At 40.3% G+C, this 22,020-nt stretch overlaps 1 protein-coding gene across 2 annotated transcripts in view; it reads left to right on the forward strand.

Annotated features, from left to right (window-relative positions):
- Positions 1-2,017, forward strand: part of LOC134038913 (LIM/homeobox protein LMX-1.2) — a 46,072-nt gene extending 44,055 nt beyond the window's left edge. For both annotated transcript variants that reach the window (XM_062484572.1, XM_062484573.1), the window contains one exon: positions 727-2,017. In XM_062484572.1, coding sequence (XP_062340556.1) covers positions 727-884 — 158 coding nt within the window. In that variant the 3' untranslated portion in view covers positions 885-2,017. The remainder of the gene's footprint in view (positions 1-726) is intronic.
- Positions 2,018-22,020: the final 20,003 nt, after the last annotated feature.

Below are 22,020 nucleotides of genomic sequence, written 5' to 3' on the forward strand. Positions count from 1 at the left end.
GCGGTTCGTTTTTAAAGGATGTTGCTAGTCTCTGCACTCAGTTTAAGATGCGAGATGGTTGTTAGACCGCTCTGGCCAAACTATCAGCGATGTCTCCTGACATTCACCCAAATGATGTCATCCCTCACCAAACTTGTACCCCCCCCCCTTCAGTTTTATTGGCTGCAAAGGGGGCTAACCAATAATGCTGGTGTCTGATTAAAAATGTATGGGCCATCAAGCTGTCTCTGTCCTGATGTAACGGCGTCATTTAGATCTGGAGCGTCCCAATAAAGCCAGCGACACCCAGGAGACAAGCCTGCTCATCCCAGCAATTAAACACTTGTGCCACGTGCCACTAGGAACAGAACACACATGCACACACACACACACACTCGACTGGTCCTGCCAGTGGGCCACAGGCTGCCTATAATGCTCATTGTTCTCTTTTTTATCTGCCATTTTTATTGAAGGGCGAACATAACTTTGATTCAGCTGGCAATAGGTGCAATTAGGTAGTTTAAACCACACATGTCACATTAACAGCAAATGGCTCATCTAAAATTATTGCCAAGGACAGCCACTAACATTATTGTGTCATTTTAGATGACAACCGAGACTCATTTTTGAAATTGTAGCTTGGTTTGTTTTCCTGAAAAACAAATCACTCTTGTTTATTTGTCAAACTAGTTCACATAGCCTATCTTTGCTCTGTTTGACTCTTGTTTTTGTGTGTTGTCTTAACAGGAAACGACTCCATCTTCCATGACATTGACAGCGACACGTCCCTGACCAGCCTGAGTGACTGCTTCATGGCCGCCTCGGACGTGGGCTCCCTGCAGGCGCGGGTGGGGAACCCCATCGATCGCCTCTACTCCATGCAGAGCTCCTACTTTGCCTCCTGAAAGCCGACTCCTGGCCAACAAGGGTGGGGGAGGTCTACACGTAGTCAGTACACACAACTGTACAGCCATAAAACAAGTCTTTGCCTCAAGAAAATAACAGCAGGTTTGAAGAAAAGCAATTCAAGAGCGAGTCGTGGAAAAAAATAAACGTTGACCTGCCGTTGGCTCCGAGCCAAGAATGAAACGGAGAAGGACAAACTTGAAACTGAAATTGGACACTTTCTCTCTCCCCCTGTGATGGAGAGACGGCCGAAGCCCCATTTCCTACAGGGTTCAGTACGATATTGGAATATTGTTTGTGGGCTTTTGTATAGTAAAGAAACAAGAAATCATAAGAATTAAGTCCATTGTGCTTGGGACAAGACCATTTGAAGTCCACTGTTGTACAGCTGAGGAAAGTTGGATATTTGTTTAACAAGAATACTAAAAGGAATAAGTGTTTATTATTATGTACTTAGTCCAAGTCACTGATTTTTGATTTGTAGAGTCCAACCAAAATGCAGCAGAGAAATGAGCTCAGCTCCGTGCATAGGACCAAGCTTTACGACAAGCAGGATATTGAATCAAAGTATACACTAAAACAACACCAAATTGGATATTGCAGTGTTTAAAGTTGGTATATGTTGTTCATGTTTCTTTATTGACACCACAATAAGCATAGATCATTTTGATGACATCAATTTTAGCCATTAAGCTTATTGGATGTAAGATATTAAAGACTCTGTGAAAGAGAGAGGAGGAGAAAATGATCGTCTTGTTTGTTGTTTTATTTGTTCAGTGTATATAGTGTATGTGGAACATTCTCAAAAACCAAGCAGTTTTGCATGTTGAAATGGACAGCAATCTATTTATTTAACGCCAACATGCTTAGTGGTACAGAAATTGAAAAAGCTTTATTTAAAAAGGCAAGGATCCCAATGTAAAGTAGTGAGAAGCATTATGATGACTTACTTTGTCCTTTGATTATGAAATTTATAGTAGTATTTTTGTTGTTGTGTAAATTAGGCTGTAAATCAGTATCACTGTGCTATTTATTTGTTACAAGCTCACTGAGACCTTGTTGAGAGTGCATTTCTAATGCTGATATTGCTAAATTACCAAAGTTTGTTGGTACTACAAATAAAATCCCCAAAACAGAATGTTTTCTCTTTTTTGTCTTTTTCTTCACTCTTGTGTTGCTAGCATAAAACAGTATTTTGCACCATAGAGGATTCGATTGTAGAAACAAGCTATTGAATGATGAAATGTGTCCAAACTCTCAGTAGTTATAAACAATTAATAAATAGTGCTAATAAGCTAAGACCACATATATATCACAATAAATAAAAACGATGACGTTCAATGGTAAGCCATGTATTTATTCTGTAACTCTTCTTACTCAACATGCATGTAATTCCTGTGGTAAAATAACCAGTTATCTAACGTGATAGATATCTACAGCACAACAAAAGGCCTATGTTAAGCTATAGTGGTTCCATGACCCCAGTCAGCTAGATAATAAGTGCCCATAAGGGGCTAAAAAGCATTAGGAGAAAGTATGGCACCAGGAGAGCACCCACGGGGCCTTGCATAATCAAGACAAGCTAATAGCTTTAGCCGGCACTACAGAGAACAATGTCTTAAAGATGAGCGTTCTTCATAAGGCCTCGGTAGACCTAAACTGTGGGCGGCGAGGAGGCAGTATTTGATAATTCACAAGGGGGCCCGGGCGCCAAGAGGTCAAGACAGCTGTTTATTAAACTCACTTTGTAATGACGGTCTCTAGAGGATCGTAAACAAGACCACCACACCTTCCTGTGAGTCCTCTGTGGCGGCACTGGCTTGACGGTCCTTTTTTGTGGCTTCATGGACTGGTAAATACAGAAGCTTGAAACTGAGCTTGACATTTTTATTTCCGTCAAACTTGTATTCAAGGAATGTCATTTTTGTCACCATCCAATGCATGTTCACAAACTATTATAAAGTGTAGTAAATAGTTAAATCATAAATTGATTGACTGTATTAAAATCTAATAAAGGTATGCTTGAAATGGCATAACTGAAAGAAAGAAATACATAACTGACCTTTCAGCATCCCAGTATTCACCTTAAAAGGCAATGGTCCAATTTTTCTTTTCTTCCTAAGGGTTTGTGAGAAACAGTTCTACGACCAAAGCCGAGTGCAAGTCATAGTGAGAGTGAGGGGGGGGGGGGGGGGTATTAGTGAGGGTGTAATTGTATATCTGTGGCATTTGTTTTGATAACTACTCATATGGAGAATGTAGCTGAGCTTGATTAGGACACACAGAATTTCGGCATCATATACAACATAGTACATATACATTTACTTGTAAAGCAAAATACCAAAAATGACGTTTCAAAGGACGAAAACACAAATGATGTCAAATAAATGATAATTATTTCATAAAATGAGTTATGATAAAGAATGTGTTCTCCTTTCTGAAAAATAAGTCACACCATCAGGTGTTGACCTTTATCACTTAGATCTCGTTTCAGGAGACATGTTCTTAGGTGTGGTATATGAAATATTACTTTGAAATATGTAAACCTTTAATTTTTTCTTCGGCTTCAAATTTATGCTAACCCCAAAATGAATAAGGAGACATTACTTAAAAAACAGGAAAGGAAAGGAAAGGAAAGGAAAGGGAAAAAAAATTCAGATGGTTTGAGGATAAACATCAAAACAAGAGGGTAGAACAGCAAGCAACCAGGAAAAATCGAGGAGAAGGTCAATACTAGGAACGAGGGGAAAGGCCAGAGAAAGTAGGGAACAGGGGGGAAGGAAGAAAGAGAAGAAGAGAAGGATACATAAGAATTAGCTGGCAATAGAGTAGCCAGAGGGGTGTCAGGCAACACCTGGGAAGCTCCTTCATCATTCTGACAGCAGATCAGTTTGGAGCAACTGCCCCAGCCCCCTTTCCATCTCCTGCTGCAGATCTGTCTTGATAAACTGCAGCCCTCTCAGTCTTGCTCTCTCTTCTCCACCTTTTCGTTCAGCCTCTCATCTGCTGCAGAAGTACCCACAAGGTACGATGGTGGCGATTACCCAGGTCGCCTCACACAATTCCTCATGGCTGCCTCACTATCCCTGCGAGGCAACATGTGTATGAATGGCATCCTTCAACCACTACACGCACACACTTGCAAGCTCACAAACATCCACACACACAAGCACACATACAGTACAGAAGCTTACAGTTTTCTGTTTACAGACTCATGACGCATACACACTGTAAGGTTACATGCAGTCACACCTCAATTTTTTTCTGTTTGTGAGTTTTCACCTTGATTCCAATATGAACAGACAGGCTGACCCACTGAAACATGGAACAAAACAGGTAAACATTTGATCTCAATCAATATTAACATTGTTTGTGTACTTTTCAGATCTACAGGTTGCGAGGCAATTTAGAGGTCAGTGGACAATACCTGTAGTTCACACACAACGCATGACTAGTTTTCATGACTGACAGCCCATGACAATATTTACACAATGAGCAACAAATCTCTTCCTTTGCTTTGTACCAATGACTGAACATGAGTGGAATAACCCAATTTGTTCCACTCGGTCGACCTGGCGGGTGAAAAACAAACAACGACCTCATTGCCAAACACTTGATCGTAAAACAAGTCTACCGTACTTGCCGGTGCTAACAAAAGACTGAACAGACGCCTTATCGTTTGCGTTCGCTGAGGCAGAATCGACAGAACGAGACAGATGTCAATAGCTTTCCGCACGACCAAACCCGTCGCCTGACAACGTTTGGGTTTGGTATCACTGACAAATCCTTCTTGGGTGATTTGGAGGCCAACTTTCAGACACCAAGGTGTGACAAGACAGTTACAACACCCTTTATTGCCTTGACAGAAATATAAGATGACAGAATATGTGGACAACTGACATGGGGAGTTACCAGACCGGTTTGTTTGCACATTCAAACAAGTTTATGGACAAAGGTTTTGTACCAACTTTGATGGACTTTAACAGTTACTTTGCCTGTCTAAAAACATAACCTTCTGCTTTTTGGTTTGAGATCCAATCTGTTTTCTAAAAGGTAATGGATCATTATGCTAGTTTACCTAGTAAGGGCTAGGGAAGCAGGGAATAAAAGTCTCAAAGTCTAACTCAAAGTCTAATGTAGAATAAATGATTCAAACATACCTATGTACTGTTGCAATCCGATGCTATGTCCAAAAGGAGAACTTTTGCATCTTGAACATACCACAACAGAAACATCCAATAGAGGTTCACCGTTAAAAGTTGTACATGAGTCAAAGTAGAAAATGTCGGTCTCTGCGCAGGGGTCATTTAAGTTACATTACTGTAACTGCAAGGCCCATACGAACACGATACCTGAGCATTCTTAGGTGAGCATGAAATACCAAGTACGGCCTCAGGGTACGCCCCAGGGTCTCTCAGGGACCAATCGAATTGTCTGCTGACGCTCGGGTGTGAGAGAGACAAGAGCGTTTGACAGTGTACTATTTCTTCCTTCTTATCGGGTGGATGATCTGACATCACAGGTGTGAGCGAGAGCAGCCGTCAATCTGGGCGAACGACACTCAGGCATGATAGAGCTCTGCCCCCGGGGGACGACTCAACTGACATCACCATCACAGGAGGCCGTCCCGTTGGCGTGTCATGCTTTTGAACGTCCCCTACATTCTCACGTACATTCGAGCCTCTACCAAACTGTGCCTCTCCTTCTTGAGAACCTCTCCGGTGAGGGTCTGAGCCTGATGCATTGGCGCCACAGGGCAGGTAGTTGTGCACCCTCTCTACATTTGACCTCTCTGACCTCTCAGCTTTGATTCCAACACCCATGGTCCCTCTTGAGATTCCTTGTCTGTCTGTTTTCTTGTCTTGTGCAAGTGTACACATAAACACAACATGCAAGGAAGAGCGAGACGGCATTCTCTGAATATCTAAGGAGAATAGGATGCGTGAGTGTGGCTCATTAGGACCACTTTGAAGTGTGTCCTTCACTAAGCCTGTCTAATAGCCATCCCCTCTCCACATTAGGAGGGTGGGTAATACTTCTATCACACTCCACCAAAGAGCAATGTTTATGGTAAACAACTCAAAGGTGTGTCCACCTGACAGAGCTTGACTCGCATTGCGAGACACATACTCAGGATTAGGTTTAACCACCGTCTGCAGAGAGACAGATCAAAGTATACAAGTCGGAAAAATCCAATGCATGTGCACGTTTGCATTTGTGTACATGGTTTTACAAATAACTTAGCTTTTAGGTTTTACAAATAACGGACACACCACGATGTGTCATTGACCAGTTCTGTAGATAGTTAAAAAATAAATTTGATGAACCTGAGTATTATAAACAGATCTTCATAAAAATATGCCAAGGACATAGGATTTGCCAATCATTCGATGAGACCCTGCTGAATTCACACTATAAATTCTGGGATCCACACATCTCTGGCATGCACACTGAACTCTGGAGGGATTTTGGGGTGTTTTGGAGGCCCAAGGCTAGTGACACACTAATGTGAAGAGTCCTAACCCCAGTCACCCCTAACACCTTTGAAAGGGCTTGGGATTACCCCACACTGTTTTAATCATGGACCTATGTCCCCACAATGCCTTAGGACATTTCATCTGTCACAAAGCCTAGACGTTTATTGGATTTAGCAATAGCTCAATATGAAATATGAATGTTTTATGCATTATTGATTTCTCTTAATTGTCCTTCTGGCACTTTCTTGGTTTCTGAGCTGTAAACATAGATCACTACTGTCTATACGACAGTAGTAAATATATATATTCAATATATTATTGAAATTGCTTCATTGTTCTTGTCAATGTTGTGTCACACTTAAACAGTTCAGGGGCACAGGTGTTACATATTGACCAAGTAATTGTTTGACATGAGACATACAGTATTTGCAGTTCAAAAATGTGTTACGGGAGGAATGTTTAAATAATGAGAAAATCGGAGTCAACGCAAAATGGTGGATGCATTTTAAGACAAAGATAAAGTCCATAATCTTTCCATGATAAGACATTTAATTAAGTGTGGAATGAGAAAATTCTGTAAGTTACACTGGCCAGCTGCGCAAAGGTCAACATTGTGAACACCAGGTCCTTTGTGAGGTATAGGATAGTGATTGTTTGGACAAGTCTACGTATGTGTTAGTGTAACGGTCAACTGGCGCAACCTTGTTGGCCTCTCCCTCCTCTCCAATATTTGAGATCTTTGACAAGCTTCTGACCGTCTATGTTACAATTATCAACCTGTCTTGTGACCCTGCTACTATTTGCTCCCAATATCACTTATGTTTTGTTTTTTTGAACCATGACCCTTACTGTTGTGGGTCTTCAAAGTCAACAGGGTGGGCATTTGGGCTCCGGATTCCATACACAAGACAAAAGACAACAGGGCATAGATTCAGACGAGATGGGGGGACAGGCAGTGTCTATGCCTTGCTTGCCATATTTGCCCTTTGGGTGGCTCGATTGCTTCGAAGGAGAGTCCCTTAAATGCCCTGGGAAGGAAAACACAGGTCCTGAAACCCAAGCTGGCTCTCCATCAATAAAGACACACAAGACACCTCACACATATTCCCCACTATTGGCCCTCTCACTGCGAGGAAATGAGCCCAGCCACAATATTTTTGTAAGATTACGGGCAATTCCTTTTTCTTTTCTTTTTTTTTTATATATCACTGTTGCTTTTTCTCCAAGTTAGCAGTTAGAATTTTTGGTCCTTCATTTTGCCCTCTCACTCCAAACTTAAATAAAAATAAAGTGGGCCTTTGGCTTCTTGTTAAGCTAATTTCATAAACAGGGTACAGAAATGTCATTTCTGAGTATGAGCTAGTGAGATAGTTTACTGAGTAATATGCCGCGTTGCTGTTGGTCGATTGATAATTCATCATTTTTTTTATCCTTTTGAAAATACATAACTATGGGATACAAAATCAATAAAACTGGGAGAATACTGTAGTTCTCATTTATGTAGTTGTCAACACAATCTAAAAGGTACCCGCAAACTTCCGAAAATGAACTAAAATAAGTATTTCAAAAGTCCCACATTGCCTTCAAACTTTATTTCCACAACCTTCACCCAATTGCCCCAGATTTTTCCCAAAGTAGGTTTAACCCATCATGCCCTGGGGAGTGTAAACTTAGCCCCAGTGATCCTCCCTGTCCATAGAAAAGCAAGAGTTTTGTTTTTCATTTTTTGCTATCATTAGTGCCTACTGGTACACGTCTGAGGAATGTTGGAGATCCGTTTGAAGCTTGATCTGGCTGACGTTGCCCCGGGCACCATGCGCCACGGCAACGACCCCAAGGGTTAACTCAAGCCACCGGCGGCAACCGTGCCTCCTTGCTCCCTGTCGCCCATGGCTATGGCCAGAACAGCTTCACAGCGCTGTGTACTTTTCCCAGAACACCTCGCCGCCAAGGCCAGAGGGAAGACATCGCACAACCTTCGCCATGAGAGAAGTTGAGCCTAAGAAGGGCAACGGTCAGACGGGAAAAACAACAGATCTGTGGAAAGGTCACAATGTGAAAGTTTCTGCATTTTTTCTTTTTTTAATAGTCGCCCACTGAGACGAATAAAACACAATTCAGTGCTTTATAGTGGCATGACACATTTTTTTACAGAAAATGTCATCCCTGTGTTGACATGTCTGTTCATCAAGCTGCATGACTTGATCTGAATCTAGAAAATCATTTCAGGGTCAATTCATGGGACCCTTAACATACATTAGCAACTGCAAAGACAAAGGTAGATAATGAGATCCTCCATCGTATCGCAAATCAGTAAATTTATGATTCACGGCAATTCTGCGAAATAGCTTTTTATCTACCTATGTGTTCCTATGGTTTACCCACTAATTAAAAGAGCAAGATAAAGCCCCTTGTATCAGTAGGGATTGGTGTGTACTCTTTCACAAATGGAGTTTCTGTGGTACTCTATCTAAACTTTACCTCTGGGTTTATCAAAGGAGGGCTGGATCCGTTGAGCAATTATTCCTCAAGGAGAAAACAAACAAATTGATACATCTTTATGACATCGCTTTCATATCCGTGAGAAGGTTGTGTACACTCATTCTCGTGGGTCAAGGGACTCATTTCAAATCTCGATATCATCACAGAATTATGTCAAACGTCAAATTAGATGAGTAGTCTTGATATATCTAGAATCAACTGTTTTAGAGGTACTATATACTGGCTTTGATGTGTCCTCCTCCTGTTGGCAGAGTGAGAAGTTCACTCACAATGGACATGTGGGTGCATGTTTGTACTGAATTTGGACACCGAGCAACTCTTTGGCCCTTCGTCTTCTACCAGAGCTAAATGCTTACAGTTACATCTCTCAGCAGCCTTGTCATCAGTCTTGCTCTGGGCACAAGAGTGGTTGCCAAGTGCTTATGACTGCAATATAGTTTTTTGCTTGTGGATTTTCCCCAGAGCATAATACAATAAATAATAGAATCGGTTTAAATGTAGATTGGGTAGCAAAATTCTGAAGTAAAAAATGGCTAAACCAGCCAATATAATTTTTATTTCTACATTGCTTTATTATCTTTACTTTCCACCTGCGGTAAACCAAATGTGGTCAGAAGTCCCAATTGCATCTATACTGATGTTTACTGACCACAAATATCCAATCTACGGACTGATCAATTATTAAGCTCCCTCATGGTAACTGACTATAGTTCCTGGAAAAGCTGGCATGTCTATATTAACAATATAGGGGAAAAAACACCCTTCTGTGTTCACCCAACTGCATCCAGTCATCCCAATGGAATTCTGTATAATCTCCCAGCATTCCCTGTGGAACCTTAATGGGACACTGCCACCATTCCATCTTGCCACAGAAATTGACAGGCCTAATATCATGACAGGGGAAATGTAAATGTGTTGGATGATTGACCCTGATAACTGGTTGCAAAGCCCATAGACATGAGGTCACCATCTACTATAATCATCTATCTCTTGACGCTGTCAGTTATTTTAATCGGTCTATGAAGGTCAGTTAGCCAATCATTACATGATATTTCCTTGTGCTTCATAATTCTTCTGAAAAGCTGATAGTAATTTGTAGATATGAAGGGTGGAGACCATCCGAGTTAGGGTTAGCAATAAGACATTAGCAATAATGTGTGTCCGACTTATTATGCTTAAAGTTATAGTAAGGTATCAATTATTTTGTTGTTTTACAATGGTAACATTGATAAAATCACAAGAATAAAAAAATACTTGGGATACTGAAGCAACTGAAAAGCTTAGAATGGAAAAGCGGACTAACCAACAAAATTCAAACTGTGAATTTTGGCCCATATGCTGTGTATTGGATAATTATCTTGTGATGGGGTGCAGGTTGGGTGATTTTAACTGGTGAGGTTAATGGTGACATTGGCAAAGTGGCCCTTTGTTAGCATGCCAGGTTAAAGAAGATGGATGTACTACTTTGAAGACTTGACAGTGCCATAAACATCTACAATGACCTCTCCAATCTCTGCTACTTAATTGGGGCAATTACCAAAGACTATGTCAATTGACCTCACATTAGTTTGGTGACTATTCGCATCAATGAAACAAATCCATTCTCCATTATGACTTCAAAAATGAGATGTTCAGTGTTGCTTAACTACCTAATTTTAATCCATCCAGTAATCATTTGTGTTAAGACAAATTTCCGTTCTATTTTTGCAAGTGATGTTATTGTGTGTTTTTGTTGAATTTTGCTCAATTCAAGAGTTAGTACTACAGTACAACAGGTATACTTCAATAGGCTTCTGGTACTAACTTAGAAGACTAGAAGACTTACTTTGGATAATTGAATTGCTGGAAATTTAACTGTAACTAATTTAACTGTGCAAATCAAATGACGAAACACATGTATTTATTCCCTTCTTATTTATGGAAATGTTAGCTTTTAGGAAGTTTACTATAACTATAAGTCTGTGTAACAATCCCCTTTAATATCTGCAATCCCCTTTATTCTCTACCTCTTCTTGTACCCCTAACTAGCTCCTAACTGATTCAAAACATTACCTTGTCACATCATGGGTGTTCTGTTATTTCATAATTAGTTCATACGTGGGCCCTGTTGCTTGGTAATACATAAAATACATTACTTTGACTCACACAAACTCCATCGTTAATCTGCATGCCACTACCAGCTGGTGACAAACAGCTTTCAGGTCTACCTGCACTGCCAGGTCCCATTAAAGTGTTGACTTACAAAAAGGGTCACAGGTCAGCCCTAGACAAGTTCATGAATGTACAAACCACGGAAACCATTGCTAGAGTGCTAGCTACATGCTAATTTAGCCACAGACAGGTGACAGCCATCTTTAATGTTTATGACAGAGCTCCATTCCTTTTGCACTGGTGATGTCACCAGGACCTTTAGTATTATTAATGAATAATGTCTGGCACTAGGAAGCTTGGGTTACCGTGTGAGTTCAGGCCTAAAATAATCCACAGTTTTTAATGATCTCAACAGAGAGCGAAAGAGAGAGAGAAAGAGAGCACTTTCTAAAACAATAAACTAATCAACGTCGGAAACTGAGGACACAACTCATGTTACAGGGCACAGAGGGGCCAAACGGGCCCCACACAATGTCAGATAGTTTAAAGGACATCCCTTGTTGGTAGACTGAGAAGATGCTGTGTCACTAAATATAATTCCACAGATAACTGGTCCATTTTGCACTCCAAGAAAGTGCAAAATAAGTTATATAAATAAATACAAATATTTGCTTAGACCTTTTTGGGTGTTTTTGAATTGAAAGTTTGATAAAAATAGTGGACTGTGTGGAAGAAATTGGGATTTCCTCTCAGACTAGAGTTCATTGGTGGAGCTCTCCTTGTAATCATGACAAGGAACGTTTAGCCAGTACTTTCTCCTGACCCCGAACATCTATTAACCTGACACATAAACACAATATACTCTTATTAATAGCAAGCTTACATGATAAACGTACTAACTAGTATCCAATGACTAGTTCTATTGATTAGTGATTAATGTAAGCACACAGGAAATCCCAATTTCTTCCACAACTGATCCTTCAAGAAGATGGGTATTAGATTTGTAGATTCTTTTGTTTACGTCGTTCCATCCACAAAAATAGTTGACACCTCCCATCATAGCCTTAGATTTATTTCAAGTCTCAAATGGTCTTTGAGCCTCTCTTTGCGTAACCTCCAGTAGTGCCATTAGCAGGGGTGGAGATTATCCAAATGAGACTGTCAAAGTCAATTAAACCCCCTTTGCTGTCCATATCAGCAATAACGGGTAGCTTTTTAAATGACATCAATGTCTATACAGTGGTGGGGACCTACCGGACTGATATTATTAGATGATTTGATTAAAGATGTTATTGGTGTCTCTGTCTGCGTATGTCAGTGGTCTTTACAGTGGAACGTAAGGGTTACAAAAGAGAAAGGAAGGGTATTCCAGCCTTAGGGCAATGGGGAAAGCCCTCTAATTCAGATCCTTGGTTCAGATTACAGGACAGGGATTAGGTCTGTCTGACTGGCTGGGCCAAAACACCCTTTCTATGACGTGTTGTCCCCGATCTGTAAGTATAGTCCCCATTTGGTGTCAAAAGTCCTTGACATATTAAATAAAGTATTCTTCTCTGGTGCAACTATTCAGTATTTAAAGCCCTGGGTATTTCTCACCAACTCACCTGTTAGGAAACAATGTTATCAATATATACAGAAAAAATATATAAACACACCATGCAACAATTTCAAAGAGTCATGTGTTTTCTATAAGGAAATCAGACATTTGAAACAAATAAATAGTTATAGATAAATAATATGGTCCATAGTGTGTTTATGGGTTTTACAGAAGATAAATAGGAGCTTGTATGTCAACTAAAATATAGAAAGCATTTGGGATGCCAAGGTGCATTGAGATGTTTCAGTAGACAAAGAATACAGGGAGGGAGTGTATTACAGTCCGCTTTCAATGAACCTATGGTGGGCAGACAGGTTCAGCCAGCACAGAGAAGAGAGTGTGGGCATGAAGAAGACAGAGGGTGGAAATGCAGACGTGCGTCAGCTGTGGTGTCTGGTGTGCTGTGTGTGTGTGTGTGGAGGGGGCTGGTCTTAAAAAGGGAGAGAGGATATACTCACATCATGATCTGTCAAGGCTTCTATTCAAGGAACAGCTGGGTTGACACACACACACATGCAAACACACACATATACATTTCCACAGACACCCCTTCCCCTGCCTGCTATAAAGCTGATACCAGTTAGATTGGAACTTGCATATGTTTCTAGCTATAAAGGCTATAGGCCATAATGTAAGTACAATTATAGTTAGGTTAGTATTACTTCTTTGCTTATTTCCTATACAGATGGCCAGTGAAACCCCTTATTACAGTGGTTGCTCAAGTCACCATAACACATTAATTTCAGAGGAAGATCTACCATTGATGTGCCTAGATGCACATACAGAGAGTTCACAAGGGTGTATGTCTACAGTCTGTATAAGCAAGTAGGTGCATGCATGTGCATGTGCACACATTGGCGGGCTCGTCAAAAAATCTATTGGAAATAAATTGTCCTGGGAGCCTGTATGACTTTGATGAATGGAGCATGGTTATTTTTAATCACGTGTACAGTATAAGCACACAATCATGCTAAAGCTGACCGTGCCTGTTCCCTGGCAGGAAGAGACACTACTTGACAGCAATTCAACAGGGATTGTTGTAGATCACATGCACACCCTGATATCCTAAAATGTAAGGTTTGTGCTTTGTGTCATCAAATGCCTTGAAACATATAGTGAAAAGGGTTCTTGCTTTTGTCATTAGGTGCTCTTCACAGTCAGTTTGGGCAATGTGGGGCGGTTTTTCCAAGAAACGATTCAGCTTATTAAAGACTCAGCCTACTAAACAAAAGCAAAAAATTGTCCATGTGTGAATAATAGTGTGAAAGGTTTGGCAAGTGGATTCCTAGTGGAACCAACTTAAAGCATGGCTCATTCTTTTTGTCATGTACTGTACAGTAAGTCTGTGTCTTGTGTTAAAAGAAATGAGCAGCATTTCTGTGAAAAGGACACTGTAACTTGTCCTACAACTGGTGGAATCACCAATGTGTCTCTGGCAGTTTTGGATTAATTACTGCAGTTCACTCTGTGAGCTTTGGCACAGCAGAGGACAGTGTTTTCCCAAGGCCTTTTCCACAGGGATAAGTTAGCAGTCATCTTTGATGGTTAACCCTGCTGACCCTTGTCTAAAGGCTGAGCCCAGACTCTCACAGCATGCTGGTCCTGCTTCTCATTAGGATCTCAGTCAGATCTAGACCTGTGGAACAGCTCGAGGTTCAAAAGTGTCCCTTGTATGGTGGAATCAACCAAAGAGTCTCTCTCTTCTCAGAAACGAGAAAGGATCTTTTGATTGAGTTGTCATCCAACCAATCGCAACAAACATATTGGTATAACCAGAAACAACTTTAGTTGTTGTTAGATAATACATGCGTGATTTAATAGTTAGATTATAAATTGAAGACACGGTGAATATTTAAAACATTTTAAAAGTCTGGGTTCCCAAAAACCTCAATAGCTGCAATGCTAACAAAGTGTCACTCCTCCACATTAGCAGTCTTAGCTAGGCTAACGACGAAGCGACAATCCCTCTTTGGAAACCCTCAGAGTTCCAAAGGATGTTGTGGCTGATGTCTGGCCAACAAATTAACAAGCTTGATACAGGGATCTTGCGGCCTATGCCAAAGCGTAATATTCTTAGCTTCACACTGAATGACTTGATCCCATTGTATCAGGTGTTTGTGTATATAGATAGCCATCACTACTTAGGATATTTGAGTAGGGAACTACAGTGCCCTTATGGAATTGGTGTCCCTATTCTGTGTCAGAGGAACATGTTGCAACTGCTGCTGTCATGAGTAATAAGCTTTCTGAGGGACCATAGTCGTCGTCATGGTCTAGTATGTTACCACCGTGAAATGGAGGAGATTGATAATATTCATCTTCTAAATGTCTAAAATTATATTTGTCTACAAATTATACACTATATGTGAACACAAATTATACACCAAATGTGTATACAAATTAAAGACTAGAATAGAATAGACTTTGTTGCCAATGTGAAACATTTACCTACAAGCTCAGCCAACTCAGCCATCTGTGTATATCTACATCTCTGTATGTGTCGAATATGGCATTGTGTGTCCCCTGTGTTTGAGTGTGTGTGTGCATACACAAGTGTCTGTCTGTATGAATGTGAGTGAATGATTGTGGACGTCAATTGTCGCCTCTCCTCTCAGTGTGCATAGTCCCAAGAAAAGTACAATAGAGCGTATAAACAGGAGCCTCGGGCTTCGCCCTCCCATAAAGCACCAGCTACTCCCAGAAGCCACCTGCACATCACTGGTGTCCCTCATCTGCAACTCATCTATCTCATCTGTGAGTGTGTGTGTGTGTGCGCACGCACTATTCACTCTTACGCAAGTAGTATTCCATACCAACATATAAAGCAGTAGTAAATGCTATACTGTACATATATTTTTCATGTCTCTGGTTGACCTATTCTAAGAGATACGTTTGAGATAAATAACAGTGATTGTGAAGTTGTCCAGGAATTAGAATGTCTATTTAATTCAAGATTTAGCCTTGTGAATTTAGAAGAGTACTTGATTGTTTATTTTTAAAGGAGAGCAAATTGTATTAAACACCCAAGATTATAAGCTTTAAGTAGGAGAACCCTGGTATGAACTTACTGAAGCAAGTCCCAACCAGATATATTCAAGAAATCTCATTTGAATTCAGTAATTGTTCATTATCATGTGATACAAACTCAAATAAAATAGCATAAGATACAAACCTAAAAGTACGTGAGTAGGCCTATAGATTCGGCAGGCCTACTCACGTGTGAGTGTAGGCCAGCTTTTCTTCAGTAGGCCTTATATCGTTGTTATTTACTGTCGACGCGTTTTTCGCATTGTAAGAGACATCTGTAAGGTTTGAATATATATATATATATATATATATATATATATATTGAAAAATATATGTACAGTATAGCATTTACTACTGCTTTATATGTTGGTATGGAATACTACTTGCGTAAGAGTGAATAGTGCGTGCGCACACACACACACTAAAATTTTTGATAATACCTTATTATATATATATATATATATATATATAATAAGGTATTATCAAAAATTTTAAAATAGATTCGGTAGGCCTACTCACATATATATATATATTAATATATATATATTCAATTCAAATTTACTGTCGACGCGTTTTTCGCAACATCTGTAAGGTTTGACCTTACAGATGTCTCTTACAATGCGAAAAACGCGTCGACAGTAAATTTGAATTGAATATATATTCAATATATATTATATATTCAAACCTTACAGATGTCTCTTACAATGCGAAAAACGCGTCGACAGTAAATAACAACGATATAAGGCCTACTGAAGAAAAGCTGGCCTACACTCACACGTGAGTAGGCCTACCGAATCTATTTTAAAAGACCTTATAGGACGACCATGCTTTTATCGTTTGACATCTCTCTCAGGAGATGGGGATTTTAGGTGGTTGCAGATTTGTACTTCTGTCAAGTCAGCAACGAATGTTAATTATTGCTGTAAACTTTGAATACTTTTCAATGCGGAATATTCGATGGGAGTTCTACCTATTGATGCTGGGATCAGTGAGCTGACATGTCCACTGCCAAAGCCCCGCTCATAGCCTACATTACATCTCATACTTCAATTGTCTTTAAAAGACAATTAAAATTTACGGTAGACGAGATATATTTTTTAGATGCACCAATATTGTATAATTAAAGCAGTATCTTATTTATCAGATCCTATTGAATTCTCTACAACGCAGTAGCCTAATCGCGGTTACATTTTTGGAGCTTAAATAATTGAGCCGAGTCACATGCAGAATTGAAACCTAGACTTAGGGTAGCTTTTTCGTTAAGGTCTTCCAAAATATACTTACCTTTTCATAATTTTTTTTATTTGGTGGGGAAAATGAAACAAAAAGCACGTACGCCGTTCTGTCCAAACTTATTTCATTTTACTGGCATCGAAGCTTCAAAACAGTCTACAATGTATTATCAGCAATGTAGGCAAACTGAAATTTAAGTCCAATATAGTTAGGTCCAGGCTTCTCATTTGTAGGCTACATCAGGGTCTTCATTTTTAATTACATGAATAATAAGGTTGCATAAAAGGGTCTAACTAAATAATAGAACGAAAAATGTATAGCCTACTATACATATTTTCATAAACAGGCAGTAAGATTGTGAAAAGGTGAGATTTTTTTACCTCGATTACATACCCCAGTTTTTTCATCTTTGTCAGGTTTCATATCTGATATCCTATTAAGTCAGCTAATGGATAATGGATAATGTTTTGATGAAACCAGACATAGTGGATGCATGAGTAATTGAAGGAGTCTGCTTCAGACCGTGAGACCACAACTCTTTTCCTGTGTAATAGCGCCATCTAAGAGCCATGTTATGAAACACACATGCACACACACACACACACACATTATTTGCTTGACTTTTTGACTATATGTAAAAAGTCCCAGAAACTGTATGATATAAATAAATGCTGTTACATTAACATCACAACATAATGAGCGAGTCATTCTAAGCAATAAGCACTTACTTTCGCCTCAAAACAAACTAGGTGAATCCTTTTGTTACTTAATTCTACACAAAATACCACAGTGAATCAACTTACGTATAACTGTAGTTTCCGATCAGATGGTTTTGTCAGAAAAAAAGATCATTTGCCATCGCAGGGACAGGAATTACCTTGATCGCCCACAACCTTGACATGCATCAGGAACACCTGATCCTTATCTTCAGATGCTATCAGCTAGTCGTTGATAAGGGCCGTCATCAATGTGACCACAGGCGAGAACAAAACGGTTGAGATGGCTGATAAGTGAACAAAAGGTGGTATCAAAGGCTGATAAGCCAGTGGCAAACCACCAGGGTATAGCTTGGTTAGGCACAAAGCATATAACTCAGGGACATTACTCAAGATCAGACTGGTCCCCTGTTTGAAATTCTGTCGTAACTTGGACCTGTCTCCAAGGTAACACAGCCATTCATCAGTGGTCATTTCTTGACTGTACATTGTATTGTTCGACAATGATCACCTAAACATGGACATAAATTACTATCCCATTCGAGAATTCTGTCAAAACAATGCAGTCACACTTGTCAGCATTAACATTCCAAGTTAGATAACCTTGTCACCAAATGAAGTGAGGATGTATTAACAACCTTCACACAGTTGTTGTTGTCATGTCATTACAAGTGCTCAAAGGAAGTTCGACAGGGGCAGACGAAATTAAGTGTGTCCACTTGTCTTTGATTCTCCTGTCTTAACGATACCAAGAGGCCTGATTTAGGGCATCCTGAACCCAGACGGAGCCCACTGAGATTCCTGGCCTTGGACAAAAGCGGGAAAGCAACTCTCAGGAGGAGGTGAAATACCCTTCCCAGCTGTAGGCCTTGTTGGATCCCCAGTCTAAATTCCGATGGCTGACCTGGAGTCGATGCCCTGGGGGTGGCCTGTCTGAACGGTGGTGAAGGAAGCTCTGGCTGTCTATTCAGAACCAGACATTTGTGGGACGAGCGGGGAGATGTGGAGACGGTTCTGGTGACTCTTGTTACATTTCTGACCTCCCAAAGCTTTAGGAATGTCTACCCTCATCTCCTGTGTCTCCCATACTCGCGCCGCTAGCAACGCGTTGCTGTGGTTATCCCCAAATATGCTTGTAGCCAATAAACATTCAGCAGGTCTCCCCAGAGTGTCGGGGAGAAATATTTTGCCTTCCAGGGCTTGTGGAGAGGCCAAAGGTAAAGTACCCCATTCTTTTTGTAGGAAGAGGCAACCAACCTCTAAATCATTAAACCAACCATTCTTAGTATTATTTGCTCATAGTTAATGATCGGTTCCCATAAAGCCTAATATATACATGAATAGCATGGAAAGGTGTAGACGTCAAGGATTTATCAAAGATTAATCTCGACTGGTTTCACCAGCCCTAGACTGATCAAATAGTACAGTGCATAGATTTACATTACGTGCTTGTTTGTGATGACTTACAACAATGTGGATGTGTTTGTGTGTGTGTGCATTCTGCCTTAATAGAGTACAACTATATTGTATAATTTATATTCCAGGCCGTCCTTTTTGACTGACTATCATCAGATAACCCCCACACAATCACACCATTTGTTTCTGCATTACAGCTGCTTCCCATAGATAACCATCTCTAATAAATAAAAGAGAGTGCTAGCAGTTCTGGAATGCCTTCATGGTTAGCCTTGATTCTTTGAGGTGAACAGTGGCACAGGGTGTGTCCACATCTAAGAGTTCACTGATGGATGACCATGGATGGACATGAAACAACCTTGTTCATCTGACCATGGAAACACACCTGACTCACAGATCGGAGAGAGACTGTGCGTGTGTGTGCGTGGTGCGTGTGTGTGTGTTTGTGTGTGTGTGAGAGAGAATGTGTGTGTGAGAAAGAGAGAGAGACAGAAAGAGGAGAGAGAGATTATGTGTTTGTGTGGCAAGGTTTTGAAATGCTAACAAAGTCACAGAACATATCTACATGGCTAAAGCAACACTACCCAACTCAATAGTTGAGTTAAATACCCAAATCAATACCATAATTAACATTTTATGTCAAGTCGGAATCACTTGATCACTGGCTGCAATAAATCATTATGGATTTATTTCTGTATTCTTACACTTACATTTTCAAAGTCTCTCATTATTTTGTCATTTTCCATTTACCTCCAATTATGGTCAACTGTCAGTAGCAATTTGGTCCACTATATACATCCCTCCTTCCACTGGAGGTAACATCATAAAAATAAGATATTTTTAAAAGGTGTCACAGCGTCTAATAAAATTGGCAAACCTTTCCCATAGACCCCTAAAGGTCACAGCCATAATGCCAAAGTAATTTTTCACTTAAAGCACTTTTGTGTCTTCCTGAAAAAGGTTGAATCCCGGGGCACACCAGCAGTATGAAGACATTAAATTTGCTCTGTGTATTGATTGGTTTGTTATTAGTTGGGGGAAGAGTGTTGAACTCTGGAGAGAGGAGGGGAGAAGTTGACGGATAAAGACGTGGAGTAAAGATCATTCTGCAATTCGTATATTGACTGAAAAGATGGAACAACAGAACCTTACACTTCGTAAATAGAGTTCAACAAATAATGTTGAAATCTTATAATCTATTACAATCAATATACTGTATGTTCACAGTGTGCACTTAATTTTGCAAAAATCTTTTGTTTGTTTATGGTTGCTGAATTGTATGAAAATAATCCCTATTTTTGTAGTACATAACAAGAATCTCAAAAACATTTGGATCAATCAAAAAAAAACGTGTGAGGACTATTTTCAAACAGCTAGTACTGAACAGTTGAGTGATATTCGTTTGAACTGCTTTAGAATTCCCTCACAGTATATCTGTAATTAGAATACACCTCACAGTTGGCGTCCTTAACCAAAAATGAAAGTTATACTGCAATTCTGTGTGTACAATAAATCAGGCATGAGTGAAAGTGCCAGCTCGGAAGCAAATGAAGATGAGACACAGACAAGTTCATTGAAGTTCATAATGACGATGCCTCTGCTGCTGCTATTGATGATGAACATATTAATGTGCACGTATCATTATAATGTTGATCATATTTATGTGATGCTGCCCCAACTTTCAGAAGCACCAAACTAAAGCAACAACGTTACAGTAGCCTGCATGCATTTTGCTTGTCCGAGTACAATCACTCTTACTCTGGAGGTGTTGACGGAAAGGGCATGGGGCCACGCCTCTCCACATTGATCCAGCAACTTTAGCCAGGATCGATTTGTTTGCCTGGGTCCTTACTTTATTGCTATTGTCAATATTCGGAATGATGACAATAAGGTTGGGATTGGGCCACCTGACATTTTTCCTCTAATCGATCGTATGACACTGGGTCATATTTGGCAGCAAAGAAAGAAAATAAGACTGCAGAGTTGTCGCTGTGCATCATGGGTAGTCACAGGAGAACCCACAGTATAACGAGCATCATACCAAATCCAAAACTTTTACAAGGGAGATGTTTGGGAGACGTTGCAAACCAAGAGGCTAGATAAACAAATGGGTTGGAGGGGGGGGGATAAGGGGGGTGTCATGGCATTCCAATGCACATGGTTTGCATTTCCCCAAATCCCGCTTAGACCTTCTCAGACAGAGAAGGTCGGCGCGGAAATCCCGATTTAGATACACAGGCAGATAGACTTGGCCTGGCCTGGGACCTGAACCATCCGTCCTAGAGTCAAACCCAAACTCTTATTAAAGCATTAAGCACATTTAGCCGCTGGACGCACTCAAAGGCCGCTCTAGGGGGAAGTTGTTGCCTTTGAAATGAAAATAATGCGCAATGGAGAGAAGGAGAAGGTGCCATCTGTATAAACAGACCAAGGTTTATGGGTGGATGTCTGAGGTAGCACTAAGAGGGAGGAACCAAGCCTGTGTTTCACTCCATATTAAGTAAATACAGTCTAATGCAATTTTGTTGTTGTTCTGAGCCATTGTGTCTGTGTTTGTGTGGGTGTAAATTTGTGTTTATACATATTATATATAGCTTATACTGTATGTGTGCATGTTAATATCTAGGGGAATTGTGTTTGTTTGTCAAACTGTTGTCAATTGAGTAGCTGTCTGCAAGAACAGTGTCAATGCTGTAATTGTTTTTGCCAATTGAGAGAGGTTCCCAGAGTCGAGTCCCATGAATTGGCCCTGTTTGGAGCTCAATTTGGCTACAGCCTTTGGGCTGCTATCCAGACTGTCCCCCCTGACAAACTCTCCCTCTTTCCACTCCCTCTCTTTCTGTCTCTCTCATTCTCTCTCTCCTGGCTCCTAATTTGAACGTTGCTCTTCTGACCCCAAGGCTTGGTGAAAACTGCAGTCTAATTGAATTAAGCTCTTGATAGCACTGACAGATAGAGTAAATATTATTGTAAACTTCTCCACCTCTGTGTCACCCGTAGTCAGTTCACATGAGATGCTGAAGTGCCACAATGCTATCTGAGCAAACTGTACTGTACCACAAACAATCCATATTAA

Source organism: Osmerus eperlanus, chromosome 18 (assembly GCF_963692335.1).
Source record: "Osmerus eperlanus chromosome 18, fOsmEpe2.1, whole genome shotgun sequence".
Classification (NCBI taxonomy): Eukaryota; Metazoa; Chordata; class Actinopteri; order Osmeriformes; family Osmeridae; genus Osmerus; species Osmerus eperlanus.